Genomic DNA, 10,519 nt, shown 5'->3' with positions numbered 1-10,519 from the left:
TCATTTTAAAATACAGTTTATTACAGAAAGACTCATTGTTCTTGCTAATAACACTTAGACGTTGATGCACGTGTCTCTAATCTGTATGTGTCTGATTATTACTAGTCATTGTCGGTTGCACTCAGATCCTTGGCACCTGAGTATGGATATAAAGTCATCAGGTAGATTTCAGTGGTAATGTTTATCACCTCTACTAATTAACATGAAGTAAATTTTTATGCTTCCTCCTCAAATATAACTCATTTTTTACTTGTTGATTTGTGTGTGTGTATATCATACAGCACATCCCAAACAATCTTATTCATCTATATACCCATTTCCCAAAGGTACCCTCCCATAGCCTCCCCACCCCCACTGGAGCCCATATACTTTGTCATCCCTGTTACTGTCCACTGTGTTGTCAGCACCCCCAGCCATTCCCCAGTGCTTGTCCATCCACTGAATCTAGTCAGCCTATCTAGAGATCCTTGTTTTAGGAAGATCAGATGTTCCTCATCTAGCATCAATCAGTTGTCAATATTCCTTTAGATAACATTGGGGCCTACTGTTCATTTTCCCAGTTCTATGTCTGGGAGTCTGTTGGGCCACCCTGGCCAATAACTCACAGGAAGGTATCTCCTTTCTGGCATTGTTTCTTGTTATGTAGCCTTTAGCTATACACATGGACTCTTAAAAAATTATACTGACCCCTTTAATCTTTGATTATACTTTCCTTTTGGGCCTACAATTGGCCCACATAAACCAATTTATTTTTACTCTTAAGGTCATTTGAGGATCTGTTCCTCAGGGGTCATATGGGCTTGGGAGGAGCCCCTGGTTCCTTTCTTTTACCAGTTCCATCTATGTGAAGATAAGTCAAAGGTCCTGCTCGAACATGGCTGGGGCTTCGCTTGGAAGCATGGAGGAAATGTTCCATCTGTGTTGACCCTCCTCTTTGTAGACTGGACATTGGTTCAAGTCCATCTGATGGAGTCTCCATGTCCTCCTTGATCAAGAGGACAGGAGACTCACCACAGTTACAGGACATTTTGAGAGATGCTCATAGTCCCCTGGAACTTAGTCAACCTAGGAGGGCAAGGAGCAAAAACTGTCCTTTATGTCCCTCTGACCAAATTAATATAGGCCTCAAAGTATGGCTGTTAAACATCCAAGAAAGTTAGTTCCACTAGTCTGGTAGTTTTAATTACCATGTGCCATGTAGATAAAGCTTGAGCACAGACCAAACGTTCTCTGATAAACCTTACCAAGACATATATTCTTTGATCTAGTTGTATGTATAATTTGTTAGTAGGTTGTTGGACTCATATGGTTTTTAAAGCAGACATTCTATAATAATTCAACTTAATCCATTAACTTTTTTTCCTTAGAAATTTCTATCTTGATTAAATAATTTATTTCATCAAACCACCTACCTTGTTTTTTTTACAGTGATGTTGCTGCTGAGTTTTTCTAGGCGACATTCCCCAGTATCATGATTAATAATCAAAACGCATTCTTTTAAGTAAGGTCTCTTGGAACCTTTGAAAACAGTGACTGGTGGAGTTGAACCCTGTTTTAAAAGTTAATCATCATTACTTGAGTTTACTATAGCAATTCAGTTGGGATGGGCTTTGAGTTCTGGTACTATTTTTCATCTCTCTCCCTCTCCCTCTCTCTCTCCCTTTCTCCCTCTCCCCTTTTGAGCTGGCCTGGAACTCATTACGTAGACCAGGCTGGCCTTGAACTCACATGGATCTGCCTGCCTCTGCCTCCCAAGTGCTGGGACTAAAGGCATGCACCACCACACCTGGCCTATACTTCTCATTTCTTATAAAGTACTTAAACTTACTACTCTCAAACCAACAAATGAGGTAAAAAGTAAAACTACAAAGACAGGGGTGGATTTAAAATGCTAAGATTAATCCAGGCCTGCTGGAATAGGCCTGAATTTCCAGCTACTCAGAAGGCTGAGGCAGGACAATCTGAAGTTCAAAAGTTCAAAGCCTGCTTAGATTACAGAGTGAGTTCAAAGCCAAGTTTGGAAATTTAGTGAGACCCTATGAAAAAGAGGGCTGGGGATACAGTTCAGGGTATAGCACTTGTCCTGCATGTGTGAAGTTCTAGGTTCAAACCCCAGTAAAACACACACACACACACAGAGAGAAAGAGAGAGAGAGAGAGAGAGAGAGAGAAAGAGCATGAGAGCTCAAATCTGCTATCACTGAAAAAAGAGAAGAGGTAATTATTCTGAACCAGTAATATTTGTTTTATTTATATATAATAGGCACATGGGATAAATCTAGTGTAATATTAAAAAATTAGAGTTAATGGGTCATTAAATTTAAAAAAAGAGGACACAACGTCGGGGGTAGGAAGTTGGGAATGGATCTGGGAAGAGTTAAGGAAGGAGTAGTGGTGAATATGATCAAAATAGATTCTATGAATTTTTCAAAGAAAATAAAAGTACTTATTGATAGAAGGCCTGAATCATATTCCCTTTTTGAGATGATCAAGACAAATGTGAATATAGACCAAACATTAAGTCTGTTAAGTGTGATAATAAAATGGTACTTAGATTTTTTAAAATTTAAGTGATCTTTCTCAGCATGCACAAATAAACACTGATTCAAGAAATTGACCTGCCGGGCGTGGTGGCACACGCCTTTAATCCCAGCACTTGGGGAGGCAGAGGCAGGCAGATCCATGTGAGTTCAAGGCCAGCCTGGTCTACATAATGAGTTCCAGGACAGCTGGGGATACAGGGAGACCCTGTCTCAAAAAGAACAACAAAAAAAAAAAATTTGACCTAAGCTTTAGAATTTTTCTTTAAAATGTACCAGAGGGGCAGTGGTAAGAGAATGGATACTATAATGTCTTTCATAACAAAAGTTAAAGAGGGGCTGAGGAGATAGTTCGGTTGGTAAATGTTTGCCATGCAGCATGAGGGCCAGAGTTTGATCCCCGGCAACCAGGTAAAAAACTGGGCATGTTGGTGCATACCTGTAATCTCAATACTGGGGAAGTAGAGAGAGGTATATCTCTAGAGCTTTCTGGCCAGCCAGCCTAGCCTAATCTGCAAGCCTTACATTTCAATGACAGACTGTCTCAATAATAAGGTGGACAGTGCCTAAGGAATAATACCCAAGGTTGACCTCTGGCATCCACACATGTGGACATACATTTGCATGCACACATCAGTACACACATGCACACACACATTAAAGAAGCCTAAACCATCTGTACATGGTGGCACACACCTTTAATCCCAGCATTCAGAAGGCAGAGGCAGGTGGATCTCTGTGAGTTCGAGGCCAGCCTGGTCTACATAGTGAGTTCCAGGCCAGCTGGGGCTACTGGGAGACCCTGTCTCAAAAAAGACCCTCCCCCAAAAAAAGAATAGAAAAGAAAGCCTAGATCATTCCTAGCACTCTGTAACTACCAATACCTATGCCATTTTTTGTCAATGCTATCTCAAAACCTGAAGAAATTTTATGTTTAGCATTGTCCCGCTTTGTCCCACATACATGTACTCCTAAACATAACTTGTTTTTGAATTTTACAAAAGTATATTCAAATTTTAAAGTATTTATTATACTAATTTTTAATCAAATACAATAGTTGAATTAGATTAGGTAAGAAAAAGGTGACTTAAACTAAAGGCTTATCATATTAAATATGTTAACAATTATTAAGGATCTATCAAATGTCTACTGCCAAGAAATATGAGATAAATTTAGTGATTGAGAATGCCACAAAACAGGTTAGGGACTTATGAGAGATACTGGTTAGAAATTATGAAAGAACAAGAAAGGATTGGTTGCATTAGTCTTTCCTTAAGACTAAAGTATACAGAAAACCAGAATGTACAGCACACAATGGAGACATATCTAGTCTGGTTCTAGAAGGTTTAATGTGGAACACTTAGTCAAAACCCTGATGAGCTGGAGTGTGATTATGACAAACTAGTAGAATGTGTGACAAGCCATAAGCCTAATTAGAAAAGCAATATAACCATAAATCCCTTAAAGTGGTTAACTGGCCCTAAATTGGCAGTCTGGCCTTGCTCAAGCCTTATGAACTGGTCGCTCCCTGGACTGAGGGAGACTGTTTATGGAACCAACCTCTCTCCTTTAGTGCCCTAAGATAGTTCCCCTGCCTGAGAAAATAATTGTGGGAGAGAGATCCTCAAGGACACTAGACCCTGGCACTGAGAAAATTCCTGCAGCTGTGTTCAACAGAGTTCCTATATAAGTCCAAACTGCTCCAGCATTCAGTGCAAATGCCCTCATTCCAAGGGTTTATTAGCCCTTTGCTGTGTTCACTGAATAAATGAACATATTCCCTGCCTGTTGTAGGTTTGGCTCTGATTCTTATTTCTTAACTTTAAATTCTTTCCTTTTCTGCTCTCCTAAATCTAACACAAAACAGGTCTACTTGGCTGGGGAGTTAATTTTTCAGATGTCTTGGCTAAAAACAAGTAAGTAAATGATCCTAAAATAGTAATCTATAAATCCCAAAATACAGTTGATAACATAGCTGTACAATTGATTTTTATAGAGATATTTATTATTTCTTACAATTGAATACATTTTAAAGTTACAATATATTATTGTACTCTGAGCTCTTGAAGAATAAGAAGTGGATCATTTATTTTAAAAATTATTCCCAGTACCAAGATCTTTCCAAACATACATTGAACGCTGAATAAGAACGTGAACAATTTCTGATCACAGGCCATGTTATAGTTAGTTTCGGGTGTCAAGTGGGAAAAGGAAATCTCAACTAAGGAATTTCCTCCATCAAATTGGCCTGTGGGCATGTCTGTGGCCCATTTTCTTAATTGCTAATTAATGTGGGAGGGCCCAGCCCATTATGGACAGTGCCATCCCTGGGCTTATGGGCCTGGGCTGAATAAGAAAGGTAACTGAGCAAGCCAGAGAAAGCAAGCCAGTAAGTAGCTCTCCTGTGTTGGTCTCTGCTTCAAATCCTACATTCACTCCTGCCTTGGCTTCCCTCGATGATGGACTATAATCTATAAGCTAAAATAAACCTTTTCCTCACCAAGTTGCTTTTGGTCATGTAACAAAGAAGTAAACTAGAATAGGTCACAAGTTCTGATGTTCTCTGTATTTTAAATAACTTTAATAAACTTTCTTCCTCATTAAATTGAGCACCTTTACCATTCCCTTAGTGTATCAAGTAAGTAGTAAGCAATTATAAATTATCCTTGCCTCTAATAACTGCGACTACATCTTACCCTCTAGAAGTTCACTGCAACTATTCAACTTCAGAACTCAACATTTCACCTAATTACTGTCATCATTCTTTCTATTCTTCAATTTTGTTACCCATTATGTGGACAGGCACATCTAATAATATTGTTCCCAGGATTAAAAATCTCTTATGTACTTGAAAAACTTGATGTATTCAGGATAAAAATCATGTTCTCTAGACCTATACATGGGGCCCTTCATGATCTTTTCATTTCCTCTTCAGCACCCTCAATCTATGGCTCATGCTTCACACACTGTATAGAACTATATATGGCTGGTTTGTTTTTGTTATAGTTTGGATCTCCAATGTCTGACTTAAAGGCTTCTGCTAGAGTGGTGCTATTAGGAGATGGAGGAAACTTTAAAAGGTGGGGCCTATGGTTGTTGGTTCTTTTTCCCTATTACTTTGACCTTGCTTCTTTTAGGACTGGCTCTATCAAATCCCAGCAGTCTCAGCCCATGTTCATGATTCTACCACTTTAAGCAAAGCATACATTATGGAAGCATTGGAACTACTAATGGAATTAGAAATAGTCTCCATACAATTTATAATTTTAATGGCAAAACTACCTGTTATTTGAATGCTTGGCAGGCAATTTTAATAAAGATGTAGCCTCACACACACACACAAAGGGTGTTGGCTCCGATTGGGGCCAATCAGGAGATCTCAAGACAGTGGGGATATGCCCTTTGGGGTGTTATTGGAATTCTGGACCCTCCTCTTCCTTATTTATTTATTATTTATTTATTTTGCATTTGGGCCATGAAGTGACTGGCTTTTTCTTTTCTTCCATGCATTCCCACTATGAAGTGCTATCCTCAGACAAGAGGGATAAAATCAATAGACTGACCTGATAATGAACTGGAACCTCTAAATTTATGACCCCAAATAACTTTTTTCTCTTCATAAACTGATTACCTCAAAGATTTGTTACACTAATAGAAACTAACATAAGAAACTGTAGAACCCCACCACATCCATGTCCCTAGACCCCTGCCCTTTAGGACTAATGGCTCTTTTCACTTCTGTAATTTGCTTGGCTTAAAAGAACTAAAGGGACGAACTGCACCAACTCCATTGTGGCTGACTCCTACATTTAGTTATGTCTCAGGCTGTTTGTTACAAGTTATAAGCAAGGGCTGAGGTTATAGATTAGGCAAGCCCTAGCACATGTAGGGGGCCCAGGCAGGTTTAAGGCCTTATAAGGAATAAACAGGTTCCTCTGGCCTTGAAGATAGCAGTCAGCACATTCCACAGCCCTGAGGGCAGCACCCACCAATGAGAAGCCTCCAAGACTGCATCCCTCGTAACCAATCAATTCAAAAATATGTTGGCCCAAGCACACACATGGGCTCTTTGGACCAATCAGGATGTAACTCTGTTATTCCCCTCCTCCCTTTGTCTAAAATCTATAAAAAGCTCTTTCCCCCTTCCTTGGGGCTCTCTCGGAGAGATCCACTGTGTTGGTGAAGTTGGAGAGTCCAAGATTAAGCCCAAATAAAGACTCTTTGCTTTTGCATGCCGTCTGGACTCCGTAGTGGTATTTGGGGGTCCGTTCCTTGGGCACAACAAAACCAGTGCCAGGAAGTAGGTTCTATTAGGGTTTCAAACAGCAGCAGCTCCGCCCGCCCTGGCTCCCCAACAGGGACCTACGGACTTTTGAAGCCTGAAAAAGGGAACTAAGCTGATAAGCACCTTGGCCTTTGAAGTCAAGGGAAACAGACTCTTCTAAGAAGTAGCCTGCCTTTCCTCTGATCTCCAAAGACAAGATAAACAGATGCTACCTGTTAACCAGAGATTTTAGGAGCTGTTTAGCACAGCAGCTTTCCCCTTATCTTAAGAAGAAAAAAAAAGTAAACACTTCCAGACCCAGATCCTGGCTGGCAGACGGAACAGAGCCAGGTTTACAAGCCCTGCTTTTCCTGCTTCCCCCTGCTTGATTTTTCCCAAAAACTCCCCCCGCTTCTGCACCCTGAAGCCCCCATATATAAGCCCCAGCTCACAACCTATGGGCTGACATTTTCCCTTCCCTGAGGGAAACGTGTTCCATGAGAAATAAAGCTCTTTCCTGCTGAGAGTTTTATCTGTGTCTCAGTGCCTCAGCCTCCATTTGCTCGCTCTCTGCCAAGTTTTTACTTATCAGGTTCACTACTACAACTACACCTGACAATATGGCAAAGCTTTGGGAAAGGTTTATAGGAGTACTTTAGAAAAGCCTAAAAAACAACAACAACAACAACAAAAACCTAGAATGCTGTAAGTGAAGCCCAATGGAAGAGTCCAGTAGGGACTCAGAAAGCCAAAATGCCAACAGAAATGTATACAGTAAAGCATAAAGATTCTTCTGGGAATTGGACCAGGCCATACTTGTTACAACACGTCATGATAAATAAATATATGCCTACGTTTTACATATGCCCTGCAAGTTTACAGGAGGATGAGCTTAAAGGTGTGTTTTATTAGAGGAGGAAATTTCAAGGCAGCAAAGCACTTACTACAGCATGAATATTACTGGCTACTTTTTCCCAGATTTATAGTGAGAATTGGGAACTAAAAAAGGAATGCAGTAGAAAGATTTGGAAAACTTGCAGTTTGGCCAGAAAAGGTGCACCAAGAAAGGGGCAGTTGCTAAAGAGATTAACATTACTAAAAAGAAGCCAAATGCTTAACAAGAGGCAAAAAGAAAGATACCTTGAGGGTTTCCCTGAAATTTAAAAGGTCACAGGCAACAAGGACTCAAGAGACATAAAAATGTAAATTTGTTTCAAGGACACTGGAAGGCAGAGTCTTTTAGAAAAGATTTCCCAGGGTACCCTGCTCACTTACACTGCTTAAGCTGGCAGAGCACTCAGTGGCAGACCATGGCTTCCTCTCTATGATCTAGGTTTTCTTTGCATGCAGAATTCAAAAGTTTTGTAGGATTCTAGGGAGATTTCAGATGAAAGCCTGGGGGAACAGGTAGTGTTATGGCAGGGTTTGAGACCCTGAAAACAGCCCTATACAGGATAAAACAGAACTGTGAGGGAGAACAAAGCGACCATGGAGACCCAGAAAAGTAGAAATGCCAAAAATGAGGAGCACCCACCAAGGGAAGCTGCAAGCAGTGAGCAGCCAGCCCAGGAGAGTGGCCATGTGGGCTAGAACCAGCAAGGCTGAAGGAGATGGGGTTGCCCAAGCCCTGGGAGTCATACCCTACCAAAGTGTGCCCTGGACACCAAGCATGGAGATTTAGTATTTAATGTATCACTACTGGGCTTTGATCTTGATTTCATCTCATCTCTCCTTTTTTGTCATTGTTCATCCCTTTTGAAATGGAAATGTTTACTTTGTACAAATAGAAACATGTAATTTTCTTTTTGGTTTCTACAGGAGCTTACAGCTGAATTTGCCTTTAGTCTCAGAGGATAATATGAACTTGGACTGTTGAACATTTAAGAATTTGGGGACTCTTCCAGATGGACTGAAGGCATTTACCATTTAAAGGTCCATTTGAGCCTTTGGGGACCAGAAGTAGAATGTTACAGTTGGATCTGGAATGTCCCTGAAAGGACCATGGTGTTAAAAGCACAGTGCCCACCTTGGTGTTCACCAAGAGGTTTCCTCACCAAGAGGAGAGGAACCTTGCAGAGATGGGCCTTGTGGGAGATTTCAGTCATGGAGGTATACCCTAGAAGGAGACTTTAAGATCCTGGACTCTTCCCGGGCTATGAGGTGAATTGTTTTGCTATGCTTTAAAGCAATACATTTGTTCATAGGCTTTAACCTATGAAACCACAAGTCAAAATAAAGCTTTTCTCTTTATAAATTATCACAGGCACAGTATGAATGAATGATGGCCAACCAAAAGACTTACGACAAAATAAAATGGAAATAGTGTGAGCACAGCTTATTTGATAAAGAAAAAGTCAAGAAAAGATTCTTAAGCATCGTCCTGGTTTGCTTTCTTTTACTGTGACAGACTTCATAGCCAAAAGCCATGGGAAGAAAAGGTTTATTTTGGCTTACAGATTACAGATCATCTTCTAGGGAAGCCAGGTCAGGAGCTCAACGCAGGAACCTGGAGGCAGGAACTGAACCAGAGACCATGGCATGGAAGAATGCTGCTACTGACTTGCTTTCTCTGACTTTCTCAGCTACCTAGGAATAGTACTATAAACAGTGTGCTGGGCTCTCCTAACATCAATTAACAATTAAGAAAACTCTCTCAGGTGTGGTGGTACACACCTTTGGTTCCAGCAGGAGGCAGAGCTAGGGCAGATCTCTGTGAGTTCAAGGGCAGACTGGTCTACAAAGTGAGTTCCAGGCCAGGTGGGGCCACAGGGAGGCCCTGTCTCAACAGACAAACAAATGAACAAAAACTTTAATGCATGTATTAAAAATCATAATGAAACTCATTATGTAATTATAATTATATGCTTATTTATATATTTAATTATAATTGTATAGAATTATAATTATTATACATACTTATATATTTAATAATTATATAAATGGCCAAGTCTTTTGTCAAATACTACTGCCTCTTCATTTCCCTATACTGAGGATTCATTTGTTCATGCTTGTCATAGTTAGTTTCAGTTGTCAACTTGACACACCTGAGAAGAGGGAACCTCATTTGAGGAATTTCCTTCATCGTGCTGGCCTGTGTGCATGTCTATGAGGCATATCCTTTACTTCTTTTTTTTTTTGGTCTTTTTGAGACAACGTCTCCCTATAGTTCAAGCTGGCCAAGAACTCACTATGTAGACCAGGCTGGCCGTTAACTCAGAGATATTCCCCCTACCTCTGCCTCCCAAGTGCTAGGATTAAAGGCATACGCCATGTCAGGAGCCATGCTTGACATAAGCATAGGAAAAAAGAAGAGTGCCACTTTAAGAACGGTTTGAGCTGACAGGCTGTGCCTCCATGATAAATCAGGTCTTCTAGAAAGTTAGTTTTGGTTCGGTCTTCAGGCACTGGAGTTGGTGAGGTAATGCAGCAACATGCTGCATCCTTAGTTACTTTCTGTTAGTAAAATTCGTTGGTGATTCCTTGGTGACCCCAAATCTGATTCTTATCTGTGTTCCTCACAACAAAAAGTGATCCTGTGATTGCTTGCCTGATTGTAAGAATAAACCTCTTCTCATATAATCAAGACTTTAGTCTTGGGTTTTCCTCTTGTTGAAGCTCCAAGCCTGCTGGGCTTGGGGGCATTCAACACCTTAAGAGAAGGACAAACAAAAGCTTGTTTTGGCTTCCATAGTTTCAGTATCTATTAACTTGGGCC

The 10,519-nt window shown here is 40.5% G+C and overlaps 1 protein-coding gene across 2 annotated transcripts in view; it reads right to left on the bottom strand.

Annotated features, from left to right (window-relative positions):
• The window catches only part of Eaf2 (ELL associated factor 2), a 70,697-nt gene that overhangs the window by 29,064 nt on the left and 31,114 nt on the right, over positions 1 to 10,519 (bottom strand). Inside the window, exon 3 of one of the 2 annotated variants that reach the window (XM_008842924.3) lies at positions 1,413 to 1,549. The exons of the other annotated variant lie outside the window; for it this stretch is intronic. Within the exon in view, the coding sequence (XP_008841146.1) occupies positions 1,413 to 1,549 (137 nt within the window). The remainder of the gene's footprint in view (positions 1 to 1,412; positions 1,550 to 10,519) is intronic. 2 annotated transcript variants of the gene reach the window in all.

Source organism: Nannospalax galili, unplaced genomic scaffold (genome assembly GCF_000622305.1).
Source record: "Nannospalax galili isolate Female #2095 unplaced genomic scaffold, S.galili_v1.0 scaffold18, whole genome shotgun sequence".
NCBI lineage: Eukaryota > Metazoa > Chordata > Mammalia > Rodentia > Spalacidae > Nannospalax > Nannospalax galili.
The sequence above is the reverse complement of the archived record's forward strand: the minus strand, read 5'-3'. Positions and strand labels throughout refer to the sequence as shown.